General features: G+C 41.0%; 1 protein-coding gene across 1 annotated transcript; it reads right to left on the bottom strand.

The window, feature by feature from the left end:
* Positions 1-452: 452 nt before the first annotated feature.
* On the bottom strand, positions 453-9,223 carry LOC122131803 (dual specificity mitogen-activated protein kinase kinase 5-like). The gene is made up of 7 exons (XM_042706482.1): positions 8,775-9,223; positions 8,250-8,298; positions 7,383-7,450; positions 3,171-3,240; positions 2,237-2,277; positions 1,057-1,124; positions 453-579 (listed from the first exon to the last, which is right to left on the bottom strand). The coding sequence occupies exons 1-7, from the start codon at positions 8,904-8,906 to the stop codon at positions 525-527; spliced, it is 483 nt and encodes a 160-aa protein (XP_042562416.1). The 5' UTR covers positions 8,907-9,223; the 3' UTR covers positions 453-524.
* Positions 9,224-15,731: the final 6,508 nt, after the last annotated feature.

The following is a 15,731-nucleotide window of genomic DNA, read 5'->3' on the forward strand; positions in this document are numbered from 1 at the left end:
TGTGTGTGTTTGTGTTGAGGGGATAAGAAAGCCAGTGACAGGGGCCATTGAATATAGATACATCTCCGATTGGTGTGGGATAAAGATCTCATCCCATCACACTGTAAAAAGGCAGCGTGAAAAACGCTGGGAAAATAAAAATCAATAAGGAAGCACTCATTCAGTGGAGGACAAGCATGTACTAGTCGATAGGAGCTAATAGGTGCGGCTGAGCAATGCAGACTGGCCTGCGGCAGATACACTCTCCCTCTTTGAACTCAAATGCCTCACATGTAGCCTTGGGAGTAGAGGGAACTACAAGGGTAGCTCTGGTTTTTTTGGTACCTCATATGGGAAAACAATTGTCTCCATTTGTGTGTGTGTGTGTGTGTGTGTGTGTGTGTGTGTGTGTGAGAGTGTGAGGGTGAGTGTGAGTGTGAGTGTGAGTGTGTGTGTATGTGTGTGCCTGAGTGTGCGTGTGAATGTGCGTGCATTCAAAAGTACATACATGCATTTGTGGAGAGATAAGGAGATTACATAATTCATCATACCTGTCCATTTGTCAGGATCTTCTTGAGCTCAGCTGAAGACTTTTTTAAACTGTGTGGAAAAAAATAGTTGTCATATTTCTTGTGTAATACTGAATCCCTGCATTTTTCCTACCATTAAGCCTACACATGTACCAGTAATCATGTATCAGGTGTGTAGTTGTTCTATTACACTTGGGACAATGTAATGCAGAAACACATTTATGAACATTATTCTACAAAAACTCAATTTAGCCATGTTGCTCTTCATCTTCACCTTGTCATTACGCTAAGCAAATAATATTACTATAACTGAAACTCCAAATGATCCTACAGATAAACACACTACATTTTTTTAACTCCTAGGTTATCATAACCACAGATAAATTCATATGACTATCAAAACAATGGTTGATCAACAGAGCTGCTATAGGTAACATGAAGACCTTATCCAGAGATAAGGCCACACGTTGAGGCCAGACTGCGGTTCTTCCCAGACATCCCCTTCCTTGTGCTGGACTCCCCCTGGCCATACAGACGTAACACTCACCTATTGTTGGGCAGCGTATCGGCGGCAGAGGGGGCTCGGTTGTTGTCGGGCCCATGCCTCGTGTTCACCTGCGGCCAGACAAAGACAATAACTAGGAGGCCGTCCTCAGCTCAGTGCGAAGGTTAATTGGCTTTTGTGGAAGAGGAGGAGAGCGAAGGAAGACATGGGGAGGAGGGCGGAAGGAGGTCGCTTGGTTTACAGAGGGGGGAAGGAGGGTGAGGGAGGGAAGCCAGAATTTGGGGTATATCCTTGGAAAAATACGTTTGTGTGCCAAAAAAAGATAACGGTAAAATCATAAAATAAGATGAATAAATTGAGTTTGACATTATGTGCTCTCTTGAATAGCATTCAGGGGAGTGCTTGCTAATGTAAAGACCCAAATCTGACACACATACACACACACACACACACCTAAAAATAGCTTGTTTAATTGAGGTCTACAGGTCACTCTGATCAGTCCAGTAAAGCAGAGATTCTCTTGTTAATTAGTGTCCATGAAGACCTCGTTTTCAAACATATACTGTATATATCATTTACTTTACTTGCTTCCAAAGCAATTAAATCTAGATTAAACCGTTAAAAAAATTATCATTTTGAGTCTTGGGTAATCTTTGAAAACAAACATCTGACCCAAAGACTCATAAGATCCCCATCATAATGATCTTGCATAGATATAGGTTAATTAAGCATACTGTATGAATACTTAATATATATGGGGATGATATTGTTTCATATGCATGATACTAACAGCTACTAACCCTAAGGAGTGAAGATAGCTAAATGGGAACAGTAAGATACACATAATCTCCTAGTGACCTCTACTCACAAAGACAGCATGACCACTGTTCACATTCCACAGTCATGAAGACCGCAAATCTGTACAAATCATTTCTCATCCCTAAACTGTTTCTGCATATTAGATGTAAGATCAGGATCTTCACACACCCCACCCGAGCACTTTAAAAAGGACACAGAAGCGAGGGAAGGAGGAGGAGGAGGAGGAGGAGGGGTTGAGGAGAGACAGAGGAAGAGGAAATAGAGCCACACATCTACATATATAAATATAAAGAGGGAGCAGGCGAGAGGAGTCCTGACTTCAATTGACATTTCAATAAGTGGAGCACAGCATTACCTACCAATCCATTCCCAACTTTCCTGAAACAATTATTGAAATGGATACCTTCAGGCCATGTATGTTCCGGTTCCCTGGAGTCTTGCCGGCTGAAACAGTAATTGACTAAATTGTAGAACACATCAGGGCCATTTACAAATTTGCTGAAAAGGAATCGTTTAAAAAGAAATGAGGGTGAATCTGAAATTAGCAGTGAGAATGATTGAGACGTGGCTCAGGAGACCTGCCGGGGAATTAGGGAACCTTGCTGAAATGACTGTGGAACTGGGGTGCTGCTTCCAGCCAAAGCAGAGACACGATTTGTATTTATACACTACGCTAAGCCTTACACACATATGGACACAGTCTTTTGTAGTTCTTTACTCTTTGTCTTTCACTAATTGTTTTCCCTCCTTTATCCAAGCACATACACACACACACACACACGCACACACACACCTTTACACATTCAAAATAATACACAATTAATTTGAGCTACTCACATACTTTCCTTGGAATAAAATGCCCGCCAGCATTATGATTTAAACCCACAAGACTAACAGTCTAATGTTTTATAGAGGTGTTCTGTCTGTTTCTCTATCAGTCTTTCATTAAGCCCCACCGCCACCTGAGCCTCAGAATCTCAGACAATAGACATGACAGTTAAGAGTTAAGTGTGGAAATCTTCTAAAAGTATTTATTATGATCATTATTATTTCATTATCATTATGAGTAACTATCCGAATTTACAAATACAAAGAATCATTCCTTATATTCATTTTCATGAAAATGGAAGGTTACAACCACAAGGCAAGTATAATAATGGACTATTTATCCAGCTGTTCAAACTTACAAAAAAAATCAAAAATATTTAGACCTTTAGTCCATTCATGTGTCACACAGCCTGAGGGAGGTGAAACGTTATTTAACGGTGACTTTGTGAGACAAGCGTAGTGTATACAGAACACTGACGCGCTCACACACACACACACACACTACAAACCTCGAGGAAAGATCTGCAGCGGTTCAGGCAGCAGTCCATTGACACGTTGCTCCATCACAGTATTGCAGTACTAGATAGACCAAGAGAGAGAGAGAGAGAGAGAGAGACAGGGAGGGAGCAGAGGCAGTGTCAGAGTCAGAAAAACGGTTCAAGACAGATTTCATTTCACCATAAAAACTTATTGTGTAGTCTGTCATTTTCCAATACAAATACATTTAATGGACAGAGTTCACTTGCATGAATGTTCCTCTTCATTGTAAAAGGCACAGTTTCTGCAGGGGGCCAGTGCATTATTGACGCCAGAGAGAAATGTCATGAAACAGCACCATTTTGCATTGTCCATCAGACTTTACATCCCGCCTGAAATGCCTCAGTATCATTGTCCAGGTAATCTTTCTTTAATGGGAAATTAACTCCCTATTGATCCGAAGCTTCTAATGCCTTCCAGGTGCTCTCCAATCACAGGGCTGTCAAAATAACAGCGAGGCCATTTGTTTTACCGTGCAGCAATCTTACTCTGCACTCCCAAACAGCTCGCTTTTAATTACCTTCTACACTGCATTACTACACAGTGAAGGTTAACACACTCACACACACAAAAAAAACACATCATCAATAGAGTGCGCGAGGCAATTTATCCTATTCATAAAAAAAACCTGCAACTACTGTAAAAGCGCTGCAAGTGAGCACTTTAGAAGGAGGGAGCTCTGGCTCTGCAAAGAACAGCCAAACTTTCACCACAGCTCCTCTGCCGTCCTTGAGTTGTGGCAGGTGAATGGTTCATCTTATTGCGCTATGGAGTATGGACTGTATGGAGAACAACAGCCCAAACCGAAGCCCTTTCCCTGGGCCCCCACCCCACCCCACCCCCTGACTCTTGCCAAAAGAACATTTCAATTGATGTTTCAGTTAACACCACCATCTGCTTGGAAGCTTGTGTGAGCATGCCCCCTCCTCCCCTCTCTTTATGTCGGCCAGAGACCCTTGTTCATTGACACTGGCCCCTGAACAGAGAGGGACAGACTGTCAGTCCACTCCAAATCACAGGCACAGATGGACCACGGGGTGGGGAGGGAGGCTTGGACAATAATATGCAGGGGGTTCACGAGCTGACTGTGTGCTGTTTTCAGTGGGACGCTCAGAGCAGAGCAGAGCAGAGCTGAGCGGAACACAGCTCACCGGAGCCAGCAGTCGCGCTCCCCTGCCCTGCGAGTGCATCACTACATGCATGAAACAGAGCCAGAGAGAGAGAGAGAGAGAGAGAGAGGGAGGAAGAGAGAGAGAGAGAGAGGCTGCAGCTGTTATTAAAAGGCCTATTTATCATTGCTGCCCCCTCCTCAGGTTTCATCTCTTCTTGCCCGCCAGCATTGTCACTTGGCCACACAGGAACAATGTAGCTCCCTTACATACACACACACACACACACACACACACACACACACACACACACACACACACACACACACACACACACACACACACACACACACACACACACACACACACACACACACACACACACACACACACACACACACACACAAACACACAGACGCGCACACACACGCACACACACACACACACACAGAGAGAGAGACACACACAGACAGCCCAACACATGTGAACATGCCCTCACTTCCTCGTAGGCACACAAACACACTCACAATACACCTTTAATTTTCCACTCCACCACTTTATTGATTAGGAGCCGCAATTACCCACTAATCTGTAACAGTGTATTAAAAGAAATTCCCCTTTGTTGGACAATAACTAAACACTGTTTGATCACAAACAGCATCCCTCAGCCTAGGGGGACAGGCAGGCCCTCGCGCCGCTCCTGCCGGAGCCTCATCATCATTAGCAGCCCGAGAATAGGAGCGTTCCTCAATTAGCGTGCCGCGGCTGGGGGATTGCGGGGGAATGAGGTCGCGTGGCTACATCTGACACGGGTCAGTCTTTAACTTTCAGCAGCAGCGGCGGCGGCTCCTTCCTCCAGGTTCAGCGGCGCGATTATAAATGCCCCTGTCTCAAAGGCGTCCGTGTGCCCAGCCAAAGTCAGACGGTGACGGAGGCTGTCCTCGATGCGCATACTCCGACGTATCACCATTTAGTCTAAGGGCTGCGTGCAGGATTACAGAATCTTTTTTTTATACGTGTACCGGTTGTCTTTGTTTTTTACAATTTAATTGCGGTTGGATGTTCTTTACTTTTCGTCTGCAGGTCATGACACCAGTCAATTGAGAGGAAGGGCGGGGAGCTGTCGGCTCGTGACCCAAAGGGTCAGGGCAGATGCCAGCCTCATCTGATCCCACGCAGCACCCCATAATGCAGTCAATTCAAGGGCAGAGGCTACCAGAGAGTCAGGGGAATCACTTGCTTAACCGCTTATCAAAAGCAGGGACAAGTCCTTAATTCCTATTAATTCAACTCCATGGCAATCCCCTCATCTGGAATTAATGACATCAAGGCATATTCAGCTAGTGGAAAGGGGTAGGGGTCTCAGTGGATGCTAAACTGCCACCCAGGCAAAAATAAAGCATATGCTCTGAATATGAATGCAGTGATTGCTAAAAATGCACGAGTATTGCGTAAGACCCACGGTTAAGTCAGTATTATGCCCATATTACACTTTCCCCTACATTCAGCACCTTTCACAGACGCTGATATCCCAGGAGGAGCACAGGCTATTATCGGGAGCGGCAACTCATTTACTTCGAAGCTGGAGATCATTGTGCAGAGGCCAAAAATATGTGCGCGAAGCAATGTGGTTAGGTAAATGGTGTTTGTGTGCATTTCAAGGAAGTATGCATTAAACAGCATTACAAACAGGCATCCCCAGAACACATTTTTGGTGGCATTTCAGATGACTGAGTTCCTTCCTGTGTACTTCCTGTGTACCGTGAAATTCATATAGCCTCCATCAGCATCAACAATAACAAGTGATCTGACCCAAAAGACCATTTGAGGTAAACTATATTATCAAGCTTCGCAGAATTTCAATCGAGTCCAATAAATGCCAGCTTACAATATTAAGGACGACAAACTGACTGAAATCAGGTGAGGTTAATTACATATTTAAAGATGAAGGATATGTTGAAACTGTTCAAACTCAATTTCGAAAGGCAGACATATGGCCATCTTGTGACGGACGCACAAAACAAACAATTAAATGATTTGAACTAAACAATTAAATAACATGCACTTCAGAGTGTCTTTTTTTCCCAGGAAGAATAAAAAGAGCCTGTAGCTATCCAAGCATCATTGTAAGCTGATGGGGGGTAAAAGACATCCCCAGATGAAAGTAGATTTTGAAAAATTTCTCAGCCCAGGGGGTCTGTTTATTAATGAGGCGAAACTTTAAGTACTGCATAATAAATAATAAAAGTTGATAGTTCATTTAGCTTGCACCGTAGCACACAAACAGAACAATCAAAGCCATTACTCTTGATGTCTGCGATATGAACAGTAAGCATTGAGGAACACAACAAAATGTTAGGAAAAAAAATAAACACTCTAGAAGAATAGAGCTTGTCTATAAATGTGAATGTGAATACAGATATGGATTTTACAACTTAACATAAGTGCATTTTTTAATTGGACAAAATAGGTTGTAAGCAACCTCAGTTGTACCATATTAGCACTTTAAACGTAAAACCATTGTCACCATTAAGAGATACATCAGAACTAGTGAGAAAGAGAGACAGACCATGACAGCTCATGTCTTTGAAGACTTGTGCCAGTGCATGCCAAAGGTGACATGTTGCCATGGAAACATCAATTGGCACATCAAGCATGTGGAGGGGAGGGAGGGTACAGACACAAGAGGAAAAGAAATCTGCAGCTACTTGTCATCTTCTCCAATCTGCTTAGTAATGAGCATATTTTGCCAAAGGCTGAAAAGATCCACAATAATAGATTTTTAATAGCTTTCCCTCCAACAAAACCCTTTCAGCGCTCAGTGGCACAATGAGAAAGGTTATAAATCAAATCTCAATGGTTTGAGGTCAGTAATTATAATTCTGAGGAACCATAAAACTATATATATGATACGATATATATGTTTCAAAAGAATAATTTTTTGCAGATGTTATTTTTCTCACTACTTTTACTAACCAGAAAAAAAAAATATCTTGCAGAACGAAATAGATACACATTTCTGAAAACACACTTAGGACACTTCAAGAGGAAATTCTATGAAGGATAAACACTCACATATGAGAGCATGGCTTTCAGTTCTTCATCACTCCTGACTGTAATTCGATCACCAACCTCATCTTCATCTACAACATAGGAAGTCTGTCATCATCTCCAAGGGGACAGTGACAGTGATTGTGACAACAGTCTACATGGTCATGATGAAACCACATATACAAAAACATTATTCATACTCAAAACACCTCCAGGGTATTGTGGCAAGTAAGTATTGATAGTCCCTGGGTATCAGTGAGAATGTATAGTGGTCACAACAAGAACATATCAAAGTATTCCAATGTTTTGGAATGCAACAAAAAAAATTCCGTCTGTGAGTTTTCAGTTTTCTGTCTGTGAGTAAAACTTTCTTAGCTCAAAATACTGTGATCAATATTGATTGGTTGTGATGTATTGTATTACTGCATTTGATAAAAGGGAATAAAAAGAAGTTAAAAAAAAGAAATGAGCATTTCACCCATTTACCCTTCAAGTAAACAGATCTGTCAACATAAAAAGCATCATGCTGACTGGTGAAAGACTACCTCTTAAAAAGACTCATCTGCTGAATTGAATTGAATCTGTTGAGATGCCGACAGCTAAATATTAGATAATCCTTTATTAATCCCAGAATGGGGACATTTGCATAAATGTGCAGAGGGAGTGGCTCAATAGGAGGAAGCACCAGTAAGATAATAAATGTAAACAGACTGCAAGATATAATAAGTAAGTAAAAAGACATTGCACAGTTTAGTAAACATTATACAATGATATCGCACATTAGTGAAACTGTCAGTCTTGGTGTGTGTGTGATCTCCTGGGAACAGTGTTGTCAATAACAGGCTAATGCAAGACATCATGACTAAGAATGGTGATTCGTAATTAACTTACATTCAAATGCCGTTACTGTGGCTTCTGGCATGACATCCCTTATAGCTGCCTGAGAAAAGTTAGACCATATAAACAGATGTTATAGTACATTCAAGAGCCATCAGTGTGCTTAGTTATACAGAAGTTCTCAGACTGCATGTGATGTGATGAGATGTACACCCATATGCTCTTACAGCAGTGTCATTCATTGTCTGGCACTGTAACATTTATAATGTAATTTTTGGCATAGACATGCTTTCCACCTGGCGAACTAGATTGCGTCTTACTAAAAACTACAGTCTATATCTTACATAGCTAGCTTGAACCCGTATATGCATTTTAAAAGTTAGGGTATCGTTATACGTTATCTATCTAGGCATACCGCATCCCCTTCATTGTGTATTCTATCAAAGTTTGACGGTCCAATTTGACATGACAGCATTAGACTAAGGAGGGAAAGTGTGAAAAAGTGAAGAATGTTCTGAAGCGGAAGAATCAAGTATCAAAACAAAATGTAAGATAACTTAATGCTATCAAAGTACTTGCCAGTAAGTCATTAAAACTCAACATAGAGGGACAATCCACAGAGGAGTCCATGTCCCCACGTGAGGTTTTAATTCGGATCACGATTGCCTCGGTGTCCATGCCGCACAAATTATTCAGAAGAAGTAAAAGCATACCAAATGTATGAGAAGCACCATAGCGTAATTCAAGCTAACTAGCTCGCTATTAGTTCAGCATCTATGTTAAAATTAGCTATGGCTAGCTACTAGCACGCTAGAACTGTAGCTAATGTTAACCACATTCTGTTTGCTAGCTATGCTTAAATCTAAAACTCTACAGTAAGACCAACAAAACAAAACAAACAGCCATTGGCTACAAAAAAAACAAACGTCTGTGTTTATGTAGAAACCATGTTGCTTTCTTTACTGGCTAGCTCTCAAACTGTCAACAAACTGGAAAACTCTCGGGTACCAGAAGTAAACCGGAAACCTACGGCCATATACCCGGAAACGATTCAAAGAAACATTTGTAGTTTTTTGTGATTTACTTGACAGCTTTGCTGTTTCTCCTGTTTTGCTGTTTCATTGGCAATCTTATTCACTTATTAAGTTTGTTAGACATTTTAATGTAGGATATTGAATTACATACAATTATATACTAAGAATTACAATAAATGTTTTTCTATCAGTTATCAGTTAGGGAACACCTTGTCACTTTTTTTTCTTCAATTTGACTGAAAGAGTCCAATGGTGGAAAGGCTAGTTATCATACACCTGTAAAAGGTCTATGGTCTACACTGCCTACAAATTGGACACACCAAGATATGGTATGAGTCTCTACTTGTGTGATACAGCATTGGTTGATACCTTGGATTGTTTTCTAAGTCCAGTTTACAAAGCGACTAGAGTTACAGTTGTAAGGAACATTTTGTTCCTTTCTATATGTCTACATCATTTCAAATAATGTTACAAATAATATTAAATTAAATACTTCAGTTAACATATAATCACCTGATTTCGAAACATATGTAACAAATACCTTTTTAGTCTCTGTAATATGACCCTCCAAGTGTTTAAATGTTCACTCTCTGGCAGTTAGGCTGGATTATTCTCATGCTTTACTCATGTGAGCATTAAGCAGCATTAGTATTTAAAGATTTCCACTTGGCACAAGCCATTAGTGTTTAAATGAATGTACAACAAAGAGAACACTTAAACCTCGGTTGATTACTGCCTTATCTTGCAGGGTTGATTCAGTTGCTCGATCATGGATATAGCCTGAATGCTTGAGCCTTTCAAGACATTGATCCCTCAGCAAAGACTAGGTTCCATTTGCTGTAATTCACAGCAATGCATTTGCCACCAAGGTGTTTGAGAACTGCTGACCTTGGTCATGTTTAATGATAAGCAGCTGTTTAAGCTTAATTTTTTTCCTTTGTTGATCAAGTGCAGAGCACTGCTCAGCTCAGCATTCACAACAGCATCTAACATAAAACCCTTTGCCCCCTTGTCCATCGCCATTATCCATGGCAAACCATTCTGTAAACACTGAATGGTTCATTGTAAACTCCTTAACATTTCCCAGTTCTATTATAACAAAAGCTAAAGGCTCAAATATGAACAGCATGCTTTTATTTTCCATGCTTTTACCTTGTAAAGTCAGACACACTGCGTAATAATTTTTTTTTCTGTTTGTACATACATTAGCGACCAGTTATTAGATTTGCTATTATAACTCATGAGAATGAGGCTACCTGGCATTGAGGTAAGTTGGCTTTAATGGAATTGCACAAGGGCATTGTGTTACTTTGCACACATTCATACCTGTATATGCCATGCTGAGGAAAAGGCAAACAAGCAATCTCACACCTATTTGACTGTTGTGATTTGCCATAGGTATTGAACAACTGCAATCATCAAAAACAACAATAGATTTTTCTTGTAGGCCATTATTACTTTGTTTAATTGTCACAGGGAAAGAAAGCGACAAAGACGAACAGGAGCGCCCCGGTTAATGCTTCCACCAGCACTGTGCTGATGAGAGCGGGAAATCTATATGGCAGTTTGTCAAACAGATCCTCAGAGGGAAAGGTGGTTAGATATTTTGCTGCAGTGTAAACTGCGAGCTAAGTCAGCAATCCACATTATCTGAAATCAAAGGCTGGAGATGGCTTGCACCTGGAAAGGGGGCCTAAGAGTGAGAGCCAACATCCACTGTCTGGTAATTAAAAACCATTTTATCAGCCCAAACTCTCCCTGGTCTCTCTTCCCCTCGATTGACAAGCTGCTTACCTGAGACTGAGACCTATTTGAGTTCAGACATGTGAGCGACAGTTATTTAACTTTCTACAAGAAGCAAGAAAAACAAAGTAAACAGACTTGAATTAACCAAAACTTTGGATGGCTTAAGTAACAAAACTTGAAGGCCCACATTCCTTTCGTAGAATGCATAGCGTACGTTAATGATTGGAACACAGATCATCCAAACATTAATGGCATTTAAGAATCTATTTTATATGGACCATGCACAGGTAAATGCATAAGAACATTGCACTTATATGCGCTTCATATCTGTTTGGCCATTTTAATAACCCCTTTGGAATTCCCCTAAGCTCAATAAGGCTGCTTTGATTCAGGCGGTAGCACTCCACTGATCCCAGAAGCTCAAGTAATACAACATAACCCCTATTCACCCCATTCCTGACCCTATCAAATCAGCTGTCATGTCATTTATACTGCCATTTATCAGAGGGCTGTACAGATAAACCTTGACACTGGTGTAGTTAACGCTGAACTATTCCATAAATAAGAGTGTACTGATGCACCTCTGAAGTGGCCTGATACAAGGTATGCGGTTTTTACTTGATTATCATGACCTATGACATCACATGGCATGTTTTCATGAGAATTTATTGGAATTAATTTTATTAGGCACAGTTGTATCATTAAATATAATTTCAGTGAAGTCACAAACTATGCAAACATAAATCAGATGCATATCAAATGCTATTCACCAATCATATAAATCCTACTGATTTGGAGAGTGTCTGAATGAGTACAGCTCAAATGTGGCAAACCAAATGAGTGTTTTATGCAGGGTGTCCAGCAACGCTTTTAGTGTTAATGAAATGAAGTTCAAGAGGTGATTTCTGTCCACCTTTGCAGTGAGGTCACAGTGTCAGGTTGCTGCTTTGTACACTGAAATATTTATCAAACAAATCAACGGAAAGTCTGGCTAACTTTTAAACTTGAATCTGAAGTCAATAATTGATGATGACTGAGGAAAATGCCCTGAAATAGATGTTCCCTGTGCTCTCAGCGAAGGCCATTTGCCATTGAATATGGTTAATTTACTCAATTAGCCTTTCTTAAGTGAGATGAGTGTTTCTGCAATAGTTGCTATGGGCACAAACTAATATTCTACCCACAATCCATATAATACCCTGCTTCAAACTGGCATGATATTATTCTATGTATGTAAGTTCTTACCCTACAGTATCTGCCACAAATAGTGTCTTAAATTAAAGAGATAGCCAATAAATTAGAGATAGCAAGTAGCACTAGCATAGGTTAATGTAAATTAACTTGAGGTCTGCTGGAAGTGAACAATCACAATGCCTAGCATTATCACAAGACATCACAGAATGTAACTGGTGGAGCATTGACAACAGCTTGATAATGTGACCACAAAGTATGGACATACATTAATAATGAATGGCCCCATGAATAAATGAATTGCTGATCATTTAGCCTGGTTAAAGACCAAATAGATATAAAGATAAATACTCAAATAACATGTCTAGATAATATACAATAAAACCTAGGTCTATGACGAAGTATTTATGATCTCCATGATCACTTCCATCCAAGAAATATCCTGATATATTTTGAATAAACACTAAATAATACAATAACACAGATTCATTTATCCGCCATCATTATGTACGGGAAACAGACAATAAGACACAGTTTGTTGTAAAAAAAATGTCCAGTAATGTACCCTAAGAATATCAGTGTACACCTAAAAGTTTTTGATTACGAAATCTGAGAGCAAAACTGCAACAGTCCAAATTGTATTTCAGTCTGCTGTAGATGGCAGTACAGTGGAGTACCTGGCTTTGCACTTGTGTCGAGCAGCAGTCAGACTGACTTAACATCTGTATGCTAAATGGCATCATTATAAGTATATTAAGGGGTCACCAGAGTCAAGGCTTTATGCTTAAACAGGGGCTAATTTTCGGAATAATATTCCAACAGTAACACCCCTCTCTCTTTTAAATAGGGGCCAGATAAATCACTTGTGAAGGAGTTGTTAATAACTAAGTGGCAGGTGGCTGAAGTCTCCCTCCCGATCCTATTTGTCAACTTAAATGCTCCTGCCAGCAAATGCAAATGGCTGCCTGCCTCCTGACCTTCTGCTCTAGTCGCCCAATAATGGTTTCACAGCTTCTTTTTTTTTTACACAGGTGTGCTCACGATGTGCCGTCATCACACTGCCTCCACACAACCTGTAGGGCCCGGTCACTGGACAGAGAACAGCTTCAGTGGGGTATCAGCTATCAGTTCAAAGGACATGTTAAAAGCAGAAAGACGGCTGAATTGGTTCGGATCAGGTTTAAACAGTGGTGTTGGTATGTGTGACATGAATTGCTATAATTAATTGGATTTTTTTTTCTACCTTTTTTTTGTTTTTATGAAGCAAGACAGGGTAAAGTGGCTTTCATGTTCGAATCTGTAAATATTGTCTAATGCTACTTCACCTATAGTGAACCTAGGATAAGATGAGCTGTCTTTGAGACCAATATACTCAAAGAGAATACTGCAAGACACAGGACAAATAAACTGGTTGCCATCACCAGTCCATTGAGGTTTTGTTCAGAGGTTATATCATCAACTGAGGTGCCTGAAGTGCTGATGTTGTAAAATTCTCTCTGGTAACCGGTCACAGTGACAGTCCCAATGTAATTTTAGATGAACATTTGACAGTGATCTCAAGGGGTTCACCTATCAAGTATTGTTATATGGCTAAGAGGACTAGATGCACGTTTGCACGTAGACATACCCATCCACTCTCTCCCCAGTCCCCAACTCTCCCTCTCTATAACAAACACACACACACACACACACACACACACACACACAGGAAGTGAAAAAAGAGACAATCACAAATTGATAATTCTACAATGGATCTCAAATTGGATCCAAATAAACAAGAGAAATAAATGACAAGTCAGAAGTACACATATAAGGCCTTCTAAATGGAGGCATCAGTCAGTGGGAGCGAGTCTGATTTAGTGGCGTATTGATCCTGTGGTGGCTGCTGTCTGGTTAATGTGGAGGGCTGGGTGATGGGCAGACTCCAGAGAGCCATTTACCAAGTCTGTAAGAACCACACCGAACCGCCTCATTGTCAGACATAACAAAGCCAGCTGAAATACGAGTACGGATTGTACCTGTTTTCTATAGCCCCCACTTTTTCATTAAAAGCCGCAATCCTGCAGCTGAGGCTTCATCTCGGCACATTGTGGCTGCAGCAATACAAGGGCAAACACATGTGACCCACTTCCACCTTCCCCCATAATAATGTGGACAAAAAATATCAAGATGGCTTTTTTTTTTGCAACAGGTTTGAATGTAAACAGTTGTTCAGCTTTCTAGACAGGTCTGTAAACATTTCCCCCCTCCGCTTTCAGGTCTGTGCTTGAATGGCTCGACGGGATCCTCCTGTGTTGTGGGCCAGACCACAGCCTCTCTTTGTCCTTGTCTCCTTTAATGCATCGTGCTGATTCAGTGCTACGGCAGACCAAAGAAAAAAACGCACATCTAGGCTTACCATCAAAGGCTACAGTTACAGACATCTGCCCCGCTACTGACCCGCAGAATGGGAAGGATGGTCCATTTGTGGTGAATTATTGGGACGTCCAGGTTTTCTTCGGCGCTGCGCCGGTCAGTGGTATTGAGCCTCGGGTTCACTGACACCAGTGGGCTGTGCTGTGCGGTGGTGGGAGTGGGCCGTGGTGTAATTACAGGGCGAAAGTTCAGCCTCTCGGACCCTGTAGCGACTCCGGGAAAGTCTCGCTGTTGCACTCCGCCCTGACACGTGGCCACCCCTGCCGCCACTGAGACCCCCAGCACACGTTTCCAGTGTCATTTCAATTTCAGCATATCCTCAGAGGTCAGGCAGCCAGAATAACACACACACACACACACACACACACACACACACACACACACACAGACACACACAAACACACACACACACACACACACATACTCTCTCTCTCTCATACACACACACACAATACCAAATACAGGATTTTACATAGACATTCTCTACCTTCTCATAATAGACCATAAAAAATGCATTTAGTGGGCCCTTCATATTTCCATGTCTTAAGCCTCTCTTTTTGCCTTGATGAGTGTCAACACTGTATTTTTATATCCTTTTACATTTTTCATGTTTATTTTGCTTTCCAATAAAAATGCTTCAATAAAACTTGCCGGATGGAGGAAATTGGATTGTTCAATAGCAAGATGATCAAGATCATTACACCTTCATTTACATTTGACCAAGATCGTCCCTGAAACCATGGTGAAGCACAAGAAGAGCACTTCAGAGAGGTTCTCTACACTTCGGCCCATCTCTGCAGTTCTGTCCATAGAATACTTCCCTCTAGTGGTTGAGAAAAAGCACTGCATATTTCGTTAGAATATCACATTTGTAATGAACTTCATGATATTTGTAAAGGAGAAGTTTGATGAAACAAAATAGTTTTGTTTATGGAAACAGGGCTCACGTTATAATGCAATGAGAGTAGACTATTCAATTATCCAACTTCCCCTCACATCTTCCCCTCTTCCCAACAACATACATTTAACCCTCTTCCATTGTACTTTCTTCACTTTAAATTCAAACTCTCCCTCAGAGCTACCTCGTAATCTATTTACACCATTTACAAAACAACAATCTGGGCACAACACGATCAAGCACAGCATCTGC

This window comes from Clupea harengus, unplaced genomic scaffold (genome assembly GCF_900700415.2).
Source record: "Clupea harengus unplaced genomic scaffold, Ch_v2.0.2, whole genome shotgun sequence".
Lineage (NCBI taxonomy): Eukaryota > Metazoa > Chordata > Actinopteri > Clupeiformes > Clupeidae > Clupea > Clupea harengus.